The sequence below is a fragment of the Acanthaster planci genome, linkage group LG11 (assembly GCF_054643075.1).
Source record: "Acanthaster planci isolate LZ-2023a linkage group LG11, COTS_SCS, whole genome shotgun sequence".
Lineage (NCBI taxonomy): Eukaryota > Metazoa > Echinodermata > Asteroidea > Valvatida > Acanthasteridae > Acanthaster > Acanthaster planci.
Window position 1 is genome coordinate 9,467,921 of NC_141787.1, and position 19,117 is coordinate 9,487,037.

The 19,117-nt window shown below is 41.8% G+C and overlaps 2 protein-coding genes across 6 annotated transcripts in view; both read left to right on the top strand.

Annotated features, from left to right (window-relative positions):
* Positions 1-7,434, top strand: part of LOC110983845 (guanine nucleotide exchange factor VAV2-like) — a 64,397-nt gene extending 56,963 nt beyond the window's left edge. For all 4 annotated transcript variants that reach the window (XM_022243444.2, XM_022243447.2, XM_022243446.2 and 1 more), the window contains one exon: positions 404-7,434. In XM_022243444.2, the coding sequence (XP_022099136.2) occupies positions 404-445 (42 nt within the window). In that variant the 3' untranslated portion in view covers positions 446-7,434. The remainder of the gene's footprint in view (positions 1-403) is intronic.
* A 379-nt stretch (positions 7,435-7,813) lies between these two features.
* Positions 7,814-18,544, top strand: LOC110983838 (28S rRNA (uridine-N(3))-methyltransferase-like). Of its 2 annotated transcripts, XM_022243425.2 has the most exons (12): positions 7,814-7,956; positions 8,850-8,880; positions 9,548-9,667; positions 10,352-10,440; positions 10,782-10,852; positions 10,951-11,040; positions 12,770-12,819; positions 13,274-13,404; positions 14,780-14,858; positions 16,179-16,380; positions 16,823-16,970; positions 17,872-18,544. In XM_022243425.2, exons 1-12 carry the CDS (start codon positions 7,882-7,884, stop codon positions 17,944-17,946), a joined length of 1,161 nt encoding a protein of 386 aa, XP_022099117.2. In that variant the 5' UTR covers positions 7,814-7,881; the 3' UTR covers positions 17,947-18,544. The 2 variants fall into 2 exon arrangements, with proteins under 2 accessions (XP_022099117.2, XP_022099118.2); XM_022243426.2 differs by lacking the exon at positions 10,951-11,040.
* The last annotated feature ends 573 nt before the right edge of the window (positions 18,545-19,117 follow it).

The window sequence follows — 19,117 nt, forward strand, 5'->3', positions numbered from 1 at the left end:
AACTTCTGCGAGAACTTCAACACCCCAAAACACATTACACTCATGAGCAGACATCTGCAGTTCAAATAAAATAGTAGAGCCTTTTATGTTCTTAACAAGTTGTCATTCCCTTGTGCCGCCAAAATGGACGGAACCAAATTTACCTGTCTGTTTTGACCTGAAAATGGGCACCGATTTCCAGGGGATCTAACGGCTTGTCGGCGTGCTATAGTGTATTGTGAATGTCATCCACTCTAGTTTGATTACAAAGTGAAAACACTCACCTGTTAAAAAAAAGTGTGCACTCTCACATTGAGATCGCAGAGGTTTTCGAATGAAAGTCTGGAACAACTTTTGCCATTGTACCTTACACAACTGTCAAAGGCGTCATGGAAGTTCTTATCTCTTCTTTTTTTCCTTTCAGATTGGATACTTCCCTTTGCAATATGTTGAAGAAGAAGAGTGAAGGAGCTGTCTTTCTACTTAACAGACCACCAGCTTTCCAGGAACTAAAAAAAAAATCTCTTTTGATAAACGGCACCCAGCTCTTGATATTTCCTCTGAAAACCTGTCCCGGAACCTTGCTCATCGAGGTCAGTGCTTACGTGTGAATACACCACCAGCCTTCTCTTATCTACTTAGTGGATGAGACATCTGGACAGCGGCAGGAGAAAGGTCAAGTCTCAAGTGAAAGCATGTACAAGAGTGCAGTGGGTATGTCTCCGCTGTGTTGGCACTGCCGTGTTAACCCTGTGGCAGAGCTCTCCAAACCCTGCTGGAAAGCTTTCTCATCTTTGTCGGCTGTGCGGTAGAGCCATCTCATCTCTGTGGCAGAGCCTTCTCGACACCGTGGCTGAGGCTTCTACGAGATACGCAGTACAGCTTCTGAGTTACTATGACCAGATTGTTGCTCATGTAACAATTTCTTCTACGTGTCACAATGCAAATGTGTGAAAAATTCATCCTGAAACTTTGAGAGTCATACTTTCACTTTCAGACTACCTCTCCGTTTCCTCCACTGTTGGCCCCCCTTCCCCGCAAATGCAAGCTCTCAAAGCCAGTTTCTGGCTTTCCGTCCTGTTTGTTCCAAACTTACCACATGAGCTCATCAGTGCAAACTCCCGTGGAAATCACCTCGTGCCTTGACTTCCATCAGAAACAGGACGGGCCTCTTCTGAAGTATACTTCAGAGAAAAGAGAGGCTCTCTGTTGACAGAGATCACACGACAAGTTTTCCTCACTTCCAAAAACATGTTCTGCAGCAAAAAGTGGTCAAGGTAACACACCCTTCCCTCTTTGGCTTCCCATATCCCTTAAAACAATTGTCATGACGCACGTTTTGTCAAGCGACAAAGATCCAACGTGCCAGGTCAAGTGGTTGGCCCAAATGTCTGATACAAGGGGCTTTTCAGAATCTTAATATTCTGGCATCACGATAAGTAGCTGCTGACAGGTTATCAACAGTGTGTGAAGACAATTACATGTATTTAATTTGGTCATAGGAAACAGGAGGAATTTCTATTTCCTCTTTACGGAACGGACTTCGTGCATTTATAAACGAATTTGCTATTGTTTTAAATTTCAAGAATGTTTGTGTGATAAACTGAACTTTTTTTTTTAGGCATTCGTTTCCTTAATTATAAGCATACGTGTACTTTTTGACCAACCACAGGAAGCCTGTGTCAAAGCTCAAGGTTTATCAAGCATGCACTTCAACTGAAACAGACGCCTCAAAAAGTGTACATAGATGCATGGTTGGCTTCATATAGGAATACATTAATTACATTTAACGTGGTTTATTTTAGGTAACAATCGCAGAATTGAGGGTCTTATGTCAGATAATTTCAAACCAATGGGAAGGATCTTTTTTCAATGAGTCAGGTTTTCAGCGGATGGGAGTTGCACCAGTGTGAACGAAAAAAAACCCTCAAAAATGCGCAGTGGTTTACTAAGTTATGGCTGTCTGTTTAATGTTGAAATTACTATGCAATTTATGTTGGTTTTTGTTTTTCGGAAATACTCATTATACTGAGTACTTCACAGACTGCGTGGCACCAGAGGGGATATTTTTGCCTTTGCAGTTCTCCCTTGCTCACCAATAGGCTTCATGATTAAACGTCACGATTTACAGAGCAAAGGTTTCAAATGCATTGTAGGGTTATTTTAATAACTTACATGTAACATGCAAGTCTGCTTGTCTGTCAGTATTGCCGAGTCGGTACCCAGTCCATTGGTTGAGGCCTTGTGTTGCTATTATTGGGGAACTGGTTCATGCCCCACTTTGAGTGTGGTCATTTATTTCAACATAACATACAAGAATTTTCCTTTAACGGATTTAAAATGTACGATTTTAGCCATTTTACTTTCCTCCGGGAAGGTTTGATCCTGCTGTGGTTTCCTCCTCCACAGTGGCCATGTTTGATCAACGACCAATTGCCACTCAGCAGTTAGTTTTGACAGGTAGCCCATGCGTAAAATATATCCCGGGTACCAGGCAAAATTGACCAGTAGTTGGCAAACGGTCACTGATCAAACCTGGGTCGTGGGGAATGAAGCATTGCACTGCAATCTTAGTTTTGGAGGTTATAAAGGCTGAAAGTAGCTTTTGTTGTTTTACAAGAGACAGTGCTTAATTTTGGTGTCTTGTTTTTTTTTTCTCAATTTTTATTGCTTTAGTGATGTCCTCCTCTCTTGGCTTATCCTTATGAATTTGATAGGTTGCAATCTCATGCCTTGGAAACGGCTGTCTACTCAAAAACTGTGTGTATTGTATATTACAAGACCGTGTATTATATAGGGATATCAAGTTATTCAAACACTGCAGAACTTTGCGACAAATCCCAACGATGAGGAGGAAAGAAGGCCAAAAAAAAAAAAAATTGATGGTGCTGCTTCTGGTGTGACCTGGGGAGGTTTTTTGTAAATGGGTAATTCCAGAAATTAATTAGGGGTCCATTTTTTTGTGTCCCTGTTACATCTAACATGATTTTGTAAGTTCAGAACACGTTTTCTAATCTCCAAGAGTGATGAATCAATGCAAATATCTGCCAAACAAATTGTAATAGTTTCAAAACAATTCCGCTGATATTTCCATGGCAAATAACAAAGGTCAGATGTAACAGGGACAGGAAAATGTCACACTTTTGGACCCCTGATTTCTGGAATTACGTAAATGGGCTACGTTTGCACGACTGCAAATGATACATATCAAGACCAAGAAAGGCTGAGAATTTTGCCGGGTTTTCTAGCAGAATACGTGTTGAGAGCCTGCATTTGACAAAGCCTTCATTTACTCTTGTTGGGACAATGTGAGGCTCAGACCGATCAAAACACAAAATGGCTATATCATCAAAGGTGAACCACGTGGAAGCATGTAGTGCTGTCTGTGTATTATCAACCGCATAAAGCCAAGAGTATTTCACGGCGGGCCAAACTCAGCCAAAAACCAACAATTTTCAAACAGAAGACAAACATGTGCATCAACCAAATTCGTCAACTAGCCCAACAAATTAAATTGAAAGCTATCGTAGCTACATTTTAGTTGGTCTTTCAAGAATTTTGCAGAACAAAAACCAATGGAAAGTATCAACTTTCACCCTCTTGTCTCAACTGTTATCGGGATGCCAAATTGAGTGATACATCAAACAGAGTGCCCTGTGCCCTCTAATACGAACCGTAAGTTAGGAACCAAAAAGAGGCCTTAGGACTCATTTTGAGGGATCTGGTCACGTTATGAATAAAATTAAACACTAAATATACCTACAGAACTTACTAAATATGTTGAACAGAATTTGACGGCTCAAAGCACCTGCAGTGAAATTTGCTTGAGTTGAAATGTGCTTACCTTTGCCAATTCCGAGCACAAGTACAAACGTATTTGACCTGATGTTGCAAGTTGATGTTCATGTTTGTTCTCATGCCTGGTATGAAGCAGCTTTTAATCCCAGTTTGGAATTTGGCAGACTTCTTAAGTTTCAAGATATGTATGCCAGTTGATAAGCTCCATTTCTTGCTGACAAGCCTGCATGTTCTGAGCCACAATTGCCCATTCAAAAGGAAAGAGCAACGAGTCATATACTTATTTATCTACTTAATAAATCATACCAATTAAAATTGTGATAAAAAGAGGAACTGTACATCTGTAAATTGTGCACCGGTAAAATTTTTGAAGCGATTTATAGCCTATTTTTGATGACAAAGGTAACTATTTAAGCTGTATAAAATAGAAAACAAATACGCAGGATATCGGTAAATGGGAATGCAGATGTAATTGAACTATGCTTCAGACGTAATGAAGCAGTTGACTGTATTATAGTATTAATGCTCCGAGTGTGTAAAACAATTTGAATTTAAGAACTTTACTTTTTTTTCGTCTTTTCATAAGGTTTCACTTCTTGCTTGTATTTATTACAACTCAGAGCTATCATTACACCTGCATTAAAACATACCCCCAGAAGATGATCAGATAGAAGAGGGATTTTTTCATTCAACTTTTATCTTTGCGGTCAATTAAAACTGAATTCAGTGCTGTCTCGTTAACCTTGACCTCCTTGGATGTGGGTAGGTGGGAAATAAATTATTCCGATATAGGAAATTGATGACTGTTTGGGTTGAAACAATGACGAAGATTAGAGTCTGAGGGTGAATTCAGTCAGCGGACTTCATCTTTGTCCAACTCTTTTTCAGCGCGGTCTCGAATCCTAGCCACTCAGTGGTGAAGGGTAGGCCTGCTTGCTGTTTGACCCTCCAAAAGCCTTGTTGGGAGCTAGGGCTAGGTCATTGCTGGTCACAGATGCACTGGCACCTGGCAACTGATGTAGCCGTAACTCTGAAACCTGACTTCGGATATAGCTTCATTTTGTTATTTCTCAAAGTTGTTGTGTGAAAAAACTTTAGACCACACTAAAAACCAGGGATTATTTTATACACCAGCAAACAATCATGTCTTGATGATTAGCAATTAATTTGAGAGTTTTCACACCCCGTAACAGTTTACCCCTTATAGGCATTATTTGGAAAACGTTATTTCAGTGATCAAAGCTCTGTTTATTGTATTAAAAATTGAAATATCAACACCAAAAAGGTGTAAATTAATTGGTCAAAATATCAATCCAGTTGGTTTTGACAGAGAACCTTACTGCCACTTTCATGTGAGACTCCTGGGCCAACTGAGGCAGACATTTTTGTCTAAAGTTGTAGATGCCTAACAGAAATTGGAATAGATGGTTTAAAAGGCCAAATTCTAGATTACAAAGAAGGTCATTATGTCAGGTCATACATCACTTCCTGTCATTGTCCAAATGAATGCGTCTTTAAAGGCCAATGCGTTAGAAGCTGTCCCTGGCCAAAGAAAACGAGGAGCATGTGTAATATGTTTAATGTAAGGGTTTAGTTGTTCACCACTGTTATTCAGTGAGGACTGTTTATAAACATTGGGAAACTGTGTAATGGGGAAATACATCCTCGGCCAAAATAATACAATGCATGTATACAGATGTAACTGTTATACGAGTACATAACAACCGTTTACTTTTGAATAAGTGCTCTCATGTTGCTGAAGCGTGTGGAGAAAACCCTGTGGATGTTGACTGTGTCTGCCGCCATTTGGTCATGTTTTGCATGCAAGTCCATGAACGGGAAAGCGAAGGTTAATTATGAGAGTAGTAGTTTGGTGCCTCATGGCGAGGCCTGCTTGCAGTGGTGTTTTCTGTGCAGGCTCTGGAAACATGACCAAAATGGCCTGCATCTGAAAAACCCGCTCAGCGTTTACTTCCAAGTATTTATCATTATGCTTTCATTTCATTTTGTACTTTATTTTTTATCATTATTTTGGTATCTGTTAATTTTGTTCTGGAAATTCTTTCATATGTAAATTGTGTCAGAGAGGTATGTATACATGTAGTTACATAGATAAGTCAGAATATGATAATGATGGTTAATGTGAAACATTCTAGAGAAGCATTGTGTTTGTACAGTTCCCGTTGGGAAGGTGTATTAATGTCAAAAGCAGGAAGGTGGCCTGTGTACATGAAATGAAGGGTCACGTTTTGTAAAAAAGAAAAAGCGAAAAAGAGGAGGGGTTAGTTGACAGTATTTAACAGCATTTAAGACTCGGCCTTTATAGAATGAATGATGTAGTCAATGGTGTTTTAACCGGGGAGACTGATTTTGTCCTCTTTTTTTTTTTTTTGTTAAAAGCAAATGGGTACTTTCCCATTGGAAAAACATTTGAACTATAGCTACAGAATTGGTTGCATTATTGCAATACCATTCACAATAAAGATGGGGTTGCATATTGGCAGATTCAGCGTGGGACAGAAGTTTCCAAAGCCAAATCAAGATGCTAATTGAGGCAAAATTGGGACAAACCCGGGTCTGCAATGATGAAACCATTTTCTGGTTTCCCACCTGACCTACCCTTTCTCAGTTAATTGTGGGTTTTCATATTTTTGCTTTGCTGACATTATATAACTTTTTTTTTTTTGGCAAGAGAACTTTCCTTAAGTTTTTTTTCTTGAAGGTAATTTCAAAAGCCTGCATGAACTGGGAAGCTCGCCTCAAATTCACAGACTTGGTTGGCAGATCATTGCTCAGCAGGCTCGTCTGCTAAGCAAACACCAGCCAACAACCAGTAAAAACAGATGCACATTGCTTGTATCTCGATCCAGTGGCTGGTATCCTGTGCTTTGCTCCTTGCCAAGCAAACATTTTCTGGACTTACCAAATCTCTCAGTGCTCAGAGTTGGTTTGCCAAGATTTGTAGGGTTACCAGCCGGAATGTCATTTACTTAAACTGTTTGCGACCGGTGCTCATGTAGGGAATTTACTGAGCTATATTGCTGTGGCTTGAAATCTTGCATTAGTCTATGGCTGTAGCCTCTTTTCCCATGTGCCTAATTCCAAGCCGCAGCAAATTTAGACATGGCCTGTGGTTTTTCTCCCAGATGTTTTTAAAATCATATTTGCATTTTTGTAAATGTAAGTTTCTGCAGTGTGTACGCATTTTTTTTATCTGTTCACTTTCCTTTGTCCGTTGGGAATCATGTATCTTCGGTAACAAAAACAGTCCTGTATCCCACCGGAATTTGGAAACTTCATCGCTGTTTCACTGCCCTTTTCTCTGTGCATTATGAACTTACATGTACGTGTACATAAAAAGCAAATTGATAAGGGATGGAGATGTCATGGTGATCATGACGTGAAGCGTTGCAAAGTTGGCCGTGTCAGCTGTGAATATGAATTGAATGGACTTCCAGAATTTACTCAGAGAAAAAGAACATAATTTTGTTACAGGGGATATGCACAGTAGCAAAGGTTGCATCCATTGAGTTTTGTATGATGTGGAATTTTTGATCAAGATTTTTGTTTCTTTCTGTGACAAAAAAAATAACAGTTTGAAGGATTTTTGTTTCTCAGTAAAAGACTGATTTACAATAAAAAGAAAAGCAATGTGAATACCAATGTTTTCTGAGTGTCGCCATATGTTTCCGCCCGTCAAGTGTCATTTGTTTGTTTCAGTTTTCTGGACATAAATTGCATTTGACTTCATAAGTTAATATTTTTGTCACACAGATTCGTGAAAATGCTTGTTAATCAACGTCTTGATCATATGAAAGATGATTTAAGCCCTCCAATGTTCACTCTCCTAATGCTGTGTTTTGAATTCTGTCAATGCTTGCTCTATTCTTAGAAACAGCAGCATTGTAATATCATTAACCGACGACAAACTGTACAGTGTATTAAAGTTCACTGGCCTAGGGGACGATGACTGGTGCGAGTCTGGATCTAAATTCTGACAGACTGCGTTTTAATAGGACGCCCTCTGTAGCCAAGAGCACACACACACACGTACACCTGGGATGTCCCGTACAAGTTTATTTTTTCGCTGCTGCATGAACGAAAATGGCTGAAACACTATCCCCGAAGTCAAAGAAACGACAGACAGGGCCCATGAAACGACCGGCTGAAACATCGAAGGTAAAACATGTGGCTGGTTATCAGGGATTCTCAAAGAATACAAATTTTAGTCTAAGCCTAGGGCCAAGTGAGCATGGTGGAATTAGGGGCACGGTTAGCAGCTAGCAGGTCACTGGTCACGACACTACTACTAGTGTGTCACGTGTCTTGGTTTACTCTCTCGGGAGGTTTCTGATATACTTGTAAAGTGGAAAATGTAGCCTATGAGGCCACTGCATTCCTTTTTTTGTTTGATAAGTGATCATGGTGATAATAACTTGTATTGTTTGTTTAGTTACAAGACTAAGAAATGATATTTATGTGCATCTCAAGCTCATGAAGCACGTCAACGTGAACATGATGAAATTGCTCAATAGGCTAATCAGAATAGGCTAATCACCTCTCCATGCTATCAGAAATAATCTGATACCAATGTTGTAACTGTGCTGTGAGCCCTGAGGACCAAGAGAGGCGCAGGCTCCCTTGATAGGATTGCGCTTCTCCGGTTCACAAATGATAATGAAATGCATGTATTTATATACAATCGCAACAAAATGAGCAACCCTGACCAATATGGTTCACTGCAACCGACAAGGGGTTGCTTCCTCTCAAGGCGGATTAGACAGTCTGCACAGTCGGCTGTTCACGTAGTACTGTTCTCCTCTAGCAAGTCTCCAACTTTACTTCACTTTTTTCAAACTGATCTTCTGGAGGTGTGAATGAGAGTGGTACCATTAAGGTGATCAGCTGATGGAAGAACGATCCACAGATGATGCCGAACGATCGACCAATAGCACAATGATCACATAGTCCTGCAGATCAATCTGTCAAGGTCAACAACTACCTCAAAACTTTGCTCAACAAAATGTCCACACGCATTCAGATTTCTTCAATTTGTCATTTATTTGTTACAGCCAAAGGAATGGAAAAAGTGGAGGGATGACAGTAAGTACAGTTGTTAGTCATTGTCTGGAAAGTTGCAATTTTTGACCAACGTTCAACGTTCAGTATCCTGACACCAAATATTTCAGCAATGACCAGTCATTACATTTGAGAAACGTTTCTGGTTGTGTCTGAAAAAGAAAGCTTTTTTAATTTTTTTTATTTGACACCAAATATTTCAGCAATGACCAGTCATTACATTTGAGAAACGTTTCTGGTTGTGTCTGAAAAAGAAAGCTTTTTTAATTTTTCTTATTTGACACCAAATATTTCAGCAATGACCAGTCATTACATTTGAGAAACGTTTCTGGTTGTGTCAGAAAAAGAAAGCTTTTCAGGATTACCCATAGCCAATAAGTTGACATTTTGTAATGACTGAAGATTGTGTAGCGTCACGTAACGGCGCAAGATGGAGAACTTCACCAAAACGTTTTCCACCTTGTGCCGCTATTGGTCCCAACTATAGTTGGGATTGGCATAAGTATAGTTTAGACTGTTGCCAAAGTTTGGGCATGACGTCTGTACTTACAAGTACTGTGACACTGATTGTTACACTCTACAAATGGATGAGCACTATGTTTGGAAGCTCAAAGCACCGACTGTATAAACGGTATATTGTACATGTACACAAGTGCCGAAAGAAGCTATAACTGGTTTATTCATGTACCAGACAAGGACAAGAAGAAGAAATACAAAGATGCTAAACTGCGGAGACAGTTTGAGAGACAGGAGGCAAAAACGACTGCTAGAGAAGCAGGGGAAGCCAGAGAAGCTCATGTGAAATCCAAAGGTGAGTAAGAAAACGAAGCGCGAACCCAGTGTCCCTGAGCAGGATATTTTGCAATGATCGGTGCACTGAAACAGGGAGGGCAGCTGGACTTGTTATCACAGTGCCTGTGATTCAGCATCCAAGCATAGTCCCTGAGCAGGACAGTTTACAGTGGTGGGTACACTGAAGCAAGGAATGAGGAATTCAGCTTGTTATTAGCGTGTTATCAAGATGGTTAGCTGTGGTTGCTACATTGGGGGGGGAGAAATCGGGCTTGTTTATCCGACCGTCTCGGGTTCGAATGCAAGCACTGGCCATGTGTTGTGTTCCCGAGCAAGACCATTTGCTGTGGCTGCTGCATTGTGTATTGAAACAGTGGGGGTGGAATTGGGATTGTTCATTAAACCGTCCGGGTTCGAATGCAAGCACCGGCAGTACGTTGTGTCTCTGAGCGAGATCGTTTTCCTATGATTGCATCACAAACAAGGAGGGAGGAGTCAGGCTTTTCATCAGAGTGTTGGTGGTCCGAATGCAAGCACGTCTGACAGGGAATCTTGGGTCGTTAGATCTGGACAAACACTTTGTCCTGCTTACTCCTGAAGCAAGACGGTTCCCGAGAGGGTGAAGTAGGGTTGAGTTGATGCGAGGTCATTGACGATTCACGGCAGAACTAATGGGCTCATTTGTTCTTTCATTCCACTGCAGGCCGCACTTGGACTGTAAGCGTTGCCCTGCCCGGATCGATCCTGGAAAATGCACAGTCGCCGGAGCTGAGAACATACCTTGCAGGCCAGGTAAGTGGAATGGAGACTTTCCTGTGCGATTTGTGTGTACTCGACAAGAGCAGAGCTGTTTATAGAGAGAGTTGCGACATAAGTTTCTCAATTGTTGGAAACAAAATGGTTACTATGCATTTGTGCACATGAACGATTAGCACACAGTAGCTTCATGCCGTTTTGCACACGAAAGGAACAGCCATTTTGTTTCCAAAGTCTGAAGTTGGCGGTACTCTCTGTTTTTAAGACAATTCAGTGTTGCATGTTTGAAGCTTTCTTCTTGCTTCTTTTGTGGAGCGTTTCTCTTGAGTGTCTATTCTGGTGGACTGAAATGGCTTGTTTTGCCTTCGTGTGTGCAGATTGCAAGAGCCATGGTGGTGTTCTGCATCGACGAGGTCATCATATTTGACGAGTCTGGAATGCCTTCGGAGTAAGTAACCCTAGCCTCCAAGCAGTTCTTCTCACGAACCTTCTAGAATGGACACCCCCCATCAAATGAAGGGCAACTGTTTTGTGTTGGTTTTACAGGACCACAGACGGAAACTTTGACGGCGTCGGCAAGAAGGGGAATCCCAATGTTCAGCTAGCCAGAATCCTGCAGTTCCTGGAATGTCCACAGTACGTCCCACACAGATGCCAGTGTGAAAGTCACAAGGCGTTTAGTCTAAATTCAAGTTACAAGCTATTCAAACAAACTGCAAGTTTACCCGTTTCCGTATTCACAGTTGAGAACTGGTCTTGTCTGAAATTGTCTTGCGATAGTCTCAACTACAGCACTCACTATTAGATACTGAATACTTAACCACTTCCTGCCGGGAATCCGGAATCGGAGACGTATGGTTTATATGCGTTGCCTGGCCCTCCAAACTCAGACAAAGGAAACAGGGCCCTGTAACAAAAGACCGTACTCCGAACAAAAGACCAGGCTGCTGGGAATTATCGACATTTTTCACTCTCAAAAGAGGTGATAATCCAGCCTTGTTTTGAAACAGTATACCACGGTTTGGGGCATTGAGAGCGAGCGGATTACCACCGCGGACAAAAGTGCTCCACCACCGCAGCGATGAGCCACACAGCATCGCTGCACTCTATTCTGGCCCCTATTGAAAACAGGTCAGCAGTGCACTAAGCCAGGTTCATGAACAAAAGACAGTTGTATAACACCGCACAATCTGGGCTCTGGTTACAAGGCTGCGGGCCTGGCTGAAATACTCGGGCGTCAATGAAGGTCACCTGTCAACTTAGAGTAGTGCCTAAAGATTACTTCGTGCGGCTATAAACAACCGTTAAATGAAATGATGAATTTTTTAAGGATTTTGAAAATGGAAAAAATGATAGTCATGCCGGCCCAGCATCATCAACATTGAAAAATGTCTCGGCATGAAGTGGTTAACACTCCTTCAAAAATACTTTGACAGTTTCCGTATGCAAGAACCCGCAACGTGACCGGGTATTAACATTTGATACTGCCCACTGCAATTTGATGATGCCTGCTGTATAAAAATGCGCTGGCGCCTGGATGCAAGTTACAAGGTTAATCCATTCCTATTGGTCAAGGGTCTGTGTGCACCGCAGTACGCAGAATTCGCAGTGTGCACTGATAATGCCTTCGTCTTTGGCTCGGGCGTTAGTCACATCCATTCTCCTGAGTCAGTCTTAAACACACGTTTAAGACCAGCTTAGCACATGGGTATTCCCTTAGTTTGAAGTGACGTTGGAACCCTCACTGATCCATCAAAGTCTGTCAGTGATATTCTGGCATTGAGGAAGGCAGCATTTTACAGTATGTGGGACTTGACGCCCCTCAAAAAGGAGACTGGACACAAGTAATGTCCAAGCCTCCCTTTTTTTAGTCAGAGATTCAAAAGAAGTTAATATATGAGATGGATTTTCAGCGAGCTAGAATTTTACTTTCAGTTTCGGGAACATCCCTCTCCTTTTTATGGAATACTCCTTAGGTAAATTGTCCAATTAGAGTGCGCGTTGCAAGCCACGTGCACACAAACTCTTGACCAATCAGAATCAATTAAACTGTCTTGTATCCAGGTGCCAGCTATAGATTTATGCAGCGGGCATTATCATCTCGTCAAGTTGCATGTTGTTGAATAGGGAGACTGTCCGAGGTATTTATGAATGTGGCTTAAACATTGCGATAAATTGGTAGTGTGTCACATACATGCAAAAACTAGCATGAATTTGTATGAAATTTTTACTTCGTCTCTGCTATTTTCACTCTCGTGTTCTCAAAATGAAAAGCTTTACCTCACTTTCAATTCAAGATGGCCGACACATGAATATGGTCTATTCAGTCAACCAGTTGATGTAGTTCTCATGATATCTTCCCCAGGTATCTGAGGAAAAATTTCTTCCCTATGCACAAGGACTTGAAATACGCAGGTCAGTTGTCAAGCCATATGTGTACGTCACTCTGTAGCCCTTCCACCATACAATAACTTCTCAAGATACGGTTGAAAATAACCGGAAGCAAAAGTCATTGCGCCCATGGTCAGCCGACTGGAAATAATGTCTAAGAAACAAGCCAGATGGCTTGTTTCATAGACAAAAAATAATGGTTACCGACCTTCAATCCTCCAACCACCTTCCCTTTTCAGGGCTCGGGAACATGCTTGATTTGACATGATCCCAACAAATTCCTAAAGTGAGGTCACAGTGTTCCCAGTAGGGGCATTCCGTTTTGTGCAGGGATTTCTTGAAGTCTGAGACATTTCCTAAAAATTCTACCACACCCCAGCAAACCCACCTGTCCACCCCCCCCCAAAAAAGACATTTGATCGGCCAAAGAGATCTAGTTTTGTCGACCAACACTCACCAATGATTGTCTCATCTCCAGGCCTGCTCAACCCTCTAGACTGCCCCCATCACCTGCGCGTCGATGAGGCATGTCCGTACAGAGAAGGCGTGGTGCTAGACCGGGCAGCAGGCCAGGGCAAGGGTTCATTTGTCAATGTGGGTCTTCTAAAGGTAAAAAGAGCTCTGCCCTCACCTTGAAGCGTTAAGGCCCAGCACACCAATCAAACGAGTAAACACATCTTATTTGTTGTTTCTCTTGAAGGTATGAAAACCATTCGATGTCCCCTGTGATTGTTGACAAATTTGCATTGGCATAAAATAAAAAATGCCCTTAAAAATACCAAAATAGAAATTAGAAAATAGGGATGAATTAGATACAAACGTGCATTTGCAAGGAGTGCATTCAAAAACCTTGCTGTGTGGCTCCTTGGGTGTGTTCAATCAATGTACAAAGCTTACATGCCTAATCTTAACAGACTTCTAGTAATTTCTAAATATCTGTTCTCATAGGAAGGGGGTGAATCCCTTGTAGGACTGTTTGTAGAGAGTGACTTTACATCTGGGATTTTTTTCCCTTGGTTTTCAAATCAGGATTTCCATGGTCACCAAAAATCCAGGGGGAAAAAGTTGTCCTAGAAGGTTTAAAAAAAAAATAGGGTGTACTGGGATCTTATTGTCAGAGAAGAAAAAATCACGGAAATCAAGATCAAGCAAAGGGTAGTTTTGATGTGCCGCTTTTACTGTAGCAGTGGCTGTGGCAGTCGTGCAGTTCGTAATGTCAAGCCACTTCTTTTGGAAACTGTCGTATTTTAGTCCTTGAAAAGCTTGAAGGTGCATTCCACTTACAGATTTCCACATTTGAGCAAACGTTTGAAAGCTGTGCATCGCGCTAACAGTTTGGACCGGAATGCATCATTTTCAAACAACGTATGTGTGTGTGCACCACAGTTTGTAAACACGGCTGAAGACAGGATTATCTCACACGGTGCAGCCAGAATTTGAAGAATTTATGATACTTGACAACTGTCTTAATATTCCTGGTTTGATTCTGATATAATTGGATGGGTAATTTTAGCCAACGGGGAAGTTGAGAGCAAAGACTGTTGGATTATGTTTGAGTGTGCAGGAGAAAATGTCATCTGCTAAAGAACTACAGCTAGTTTATTTACCAACTGAGACTGTAAATATTTTATAATCAAGCTAAAATAAAGGTTTTTGTTTGCTTTCCACATATATTTCGATTTGCCAGACTTTCATTCGGTCAGGTTGAGTTTCAGGCCCGATTGAAGCGTTATAAACCATCACTTTGTTCCCACGTTCATCCATTTTGAAAGTTGGTTAACACCTCTTTTGGAGCACTTTTTAAAGGTTTGCTAACATTTGTACACACTTGACTCCAAATGCATTCCTGTTTGAAAATGTTCTCGTTGTTTGCTTAAGCGGAATGCACCCCTGGGAAAGTCATGGAATTTGGTTCTCAGATTTCTGCTGTAACCTTGCAAATGTATGAAACCTTTAACAATGCCCGTCATTGTGGATGTCGTAGGAGGTGCGGGTAGACAGACAGCTGCAGCCAGGCCTGAGAGTAACAGTCCAGATGGCCGACAGTGATTACATCAACTCAGGTACGATCTGAATACTGTAGGGAGCTGTGCTCAAATGAACACTGCCTCATTGGTTCCTTTCCACCTTTGGCATTTCTGCATTATATGCGCGAGGGAGACACAGCTCTTTGGCATTATCTACTTGCATGTACCTTATATGTTCAAACAGAAGTTAATGTGTTTGGCCCATAGAGCTTTATTAAATTACTGGAGCGCATCTCTCTTTCTCCGTGTGGAGAAGATTCAATTCCACTCCTGGGTGCAGACACTGTGAATCCATGTGCGTGCTTGTAGAACATTCAAAATCAGATAAAAATGAATATAAAATCATGTACTCTGAATGCAACGCGCATTGAGTACCGACAAAATCTGATTAAAAAAAGGTCACAGCAAAATTTATCTCAGGTGCATACGTTCACGCATTTGCGTTGTTTATGCAGAGCAAAATGAAACGCTCATTTACTGATTGTGTGTTTAGGTTTTGCATATAGCTTCCGATGACGCATCATAATAGAATACAGACGCAGATATGCAAATAGCCGTACAAAATTTAGGATTTCCGTAGGTTTGTGCACAAACATGGATGCACCCGGCAGACATCACTTTGTACATGAGTCAGCGCTCTAGTTTTTATATACACATGTACAGCTCTATGGTTTGGTCAAATTGTAAACCAGCTGCAAGAACCTTACAGACTGTCTTTACTGTTTTCCACAAACACTTCTAATGTAATGGTGGTATTTCACACAACAACATATTTTGAGCAAGGAAAAAAATTTGAAGAGAATTTCAGGTACACGTAACCTGGAATTCGGCAAATAAGCCACTTGTGAGTTAAATTTGAATAAAATCTGGTACACTGTGTTATCTGATTGCATAGAAAGGTAACAATTTGAATTCCCCAGACTAAAGGCCCTGTTGCTATACCTTGTGATTCGGGGCAAACTTTTGCATAGCGACCACCATCTCTGGAATGGACTGGTTCCTTTGTGCCATTCTTATCCATTGAGAACAGTGTATTGTTGCAAGGCATCTCTTATGTAACTAAGCAAAAGCTTGCCCTGAATCACAAGGTATAGCAACAGTGATTTTAGTATGGAGAATTCAAGTTGTTATGTTCACATTAATTTAAAGAACTCGGCGTACCAGATTTTATTCAAAGTTACCTTGCAAATTGGTTTATTGGTACCAGTTGATATCCCAACAGTGCTTGTGGCTTGTTTGGCCCTTTTGTAGACTTTATCATTTCATCACATTGATGCCTGTGCCGTCACAGTGACATTTTCTTGTTCACACTTTTGCGAGAATGCTTATTCCATTTGTAACTTGCTCCGTACACAGATAAGAAAACGCTGCGAGGTACGGTGGTCTCGCCTGCGGCACCACGCGCAGAGGCCGCCCTGTATTGGGGTTACTCTGTCAGACTTGCCTCAAGCCTGGGGATGGTCTTTACACACAGTCCCTACAAAGGCGGATATGATGTCACCCTGGGTACGTCCGAGAGAGGGACAGACGTGGACCAGGTAGAGCTGCCCAAATTCAGGTATTGAGTTCCCATTAGGATTAGGGTGGCATGAGCCTGTGGAGTTCTTGGCTGTTGAATCATTGAGTTGCAGGCTGGCTGGTTGCCCACTGGCCGGCTGCCGGCTGTCTGACTGCCTGCCTGGTTTGGCTTAGTTTGTAGATCCACGACTGCGTGTCCATGACTGCATGTGGTGTCTGTGATGTGATCAACAGAAAGCTGTCATTTGACAAGGAGAAATTCACAAAGAGCCAGTGATTGCAGTATAGTATGTCTAATTTGAAATGGTTCGATTAATCAGGGAATCTGGTTGGTCAAGTGTGCTTAAGGTCTACCGTTGTGTTAGCTCTCAGGCATCACTGTAGCCATCGCTTTTGTATCCCTGCAGTACAAAAACTCTCAATCCATGTTAAATTTCTCAAAGGTATGCTTATTTTTGGCCAACTCCCTTCTTGTTTGGCAGGCATTTGTTGATCGTCTTTGGTGGGCTGAAAGGCCTGGAGTACAGCCTGGACGCTGACGAACATCTAAAGATAGCCGACCCCAAGCTGCTGTTTGACCACTATGTCAACACCTGCCCCACCCAGGGCAGTCGAACAATCAGGACAGAGGTAAGTAGAATTACACATGTAGTCTTAACTTCCCCCCCTTCGTTCTCCCACTTCGAATACTAAGAAGGTAAAAGACAGCTCAGGGACGTCTTTTCGCTCTGCCTCAACAGAAGCGTGTTTGAAACGTCAAAGCAATAACTGGCAATGTGTTTAACCACTTCCTGCCGGGTGCCTTTTGAAAGTACAGTGCCTACATACGGGCGATTTGTTAACCCCTTCTCGGCGGGAATTTCTTTCTGAAAGCCGACCCCAAGAATTCCAGCCTCACTTGGCCTCGAAGGCCACCCACCAAACTGCAAATTCTCGGTTTGTGGCCCAGTGTGCTCTGCACACTTTGAATTACACGGTGAAAAGGCTGATTGTTTGGCGGCATGCGGCTCTACTCAAGCTTCCACTTTCCCGTTGCCTCTTTTCAACGTGGGGACTATTGTGAAGCTGGTGATTATGATGCAAAACCGGTCTTTTCATTTCTTGGCTACACACAAAGGCATGTAGCAACAAAGTTTGGAAGGTAGAATTCACTTATTTGAGAAATATTCTGCTAATTTTCTGTCATTTAAGCCAGCACTGAGCCCACTCCAACTTTCGGTTCTCATTTGGTTCAAAGTTATGACTTCACACACGCACAAGTGGGGTCACTAAATGACATCAGTGACCAAATTAGAAAATGTAGTGACCCCCATCCAGAAAATGAAACTCTCCAAATTCTCTGCTCCCTTTGTTCCAGTTTGAGTCAAAATATGCCCCTGGTCTGACCCTTCGCACAGTCTTCCAATCGTACTTGAAGATAATGCTCTTGGATTTTTTTTCCTGGGAGTTTTATGTTTGTCAAGTGTCGGTCACTATTGCAACACAGTTTTTTGGGACGTTATTTACTCTGTCCGTGTTATTTTCTTTCTAGGAGGCCATTCTCATCTCGTTATCATCCCTGAGGTCAAAAGTCAACCAGGCAGCATCCCAAACTAACCAAAGTTGACAGCGTCAACTGCAATGTTCGTCAATATTTATTTTTAAACCTAAGAAAGAATTTAGTGAGGTATGTGCACATTTGGCCCAGGACTAGGAGACAGCCTGGGAAATTTTCTAACATTTCATAGAGATTTGGGATTTTCCCCCAAATTTGAAATTTTGTAAAAAAGTGCAGGTTTGACACCTTTTGTGTAAAAGCACTGTTTACAAAGTGGAGGATGCACCCTTCTATGGGTTTCTTCAAAAAAGAAGAAACCACATTTTTGCCGTCCCATTTCTCCAGCGGCCTCCAGTTGGAGACTCCATTGAAAGTCTGTAGCGCCATCATGTGGGTAAATTGGTCTTTTGCTCATGACAGTTTGTGTTGCTTTCGGGGCCAGATTCGGTGTATTCATCATATGCACAAGGGAATTCGATTTCACATTTTAGTACTTTCAAGATTGCAGGTGAATGCACTGCTGGTTTGCTTAGAGCACTTCTTTAAAAATCACACTCACTCGAGTGAGCCTCAAGCCCTCAACTGCTTGCTGGTTATGATGAAATTTTTTTTGTCTTCAGCATTGGCTGAAAGTCGGAAAAATAATAAACACGTGGACATCAAAAGACATTGGTGCAGACAATATGACAGTGTTTTTGTAAGCTCATCCGTAGATTTCACCACCGGATTGAGCAGAAATGTTAGTTTTCTTACTGCAAGAATCAGTCGTAGTCGTTTGCTGCAACAGGAAATGAAAAACAAAGCCCCACCAGACAAAAGATTCCCCCCCCCCACCTGTCATTGTGCTCTATGGGGCCACAGGAAGTAGATGATGCAACCACCATTGGTTGTCATTCTTGGAGAGAGGATGTTGATCGCATCCCGAGACTATCAATTTCAGAGCTGCTCTTCCTGTGGGTGATTTGAAAGGAGTGGCTTGAAATGATGACAACTGCTGTTTCATGTTCACAGAGATGTTTTGTCTAGTCCCTCACGCTGAACTGGCGAAATTTTATTCCCTTTGAAAAGAAATTCCAAACAACAAACATAGCCAAATCAATGAAATACCCACTAGGGTGAGGTTTTCATTAATGGACTACATTTCTGCTGCTGTGTTTTGGTCTCTATATACTGAACTGCTTTTTATTGCTTGTGACTCTTAGAAGCTCGTTGGTCGAGCAGTTGAGATGTACAGTGCTTG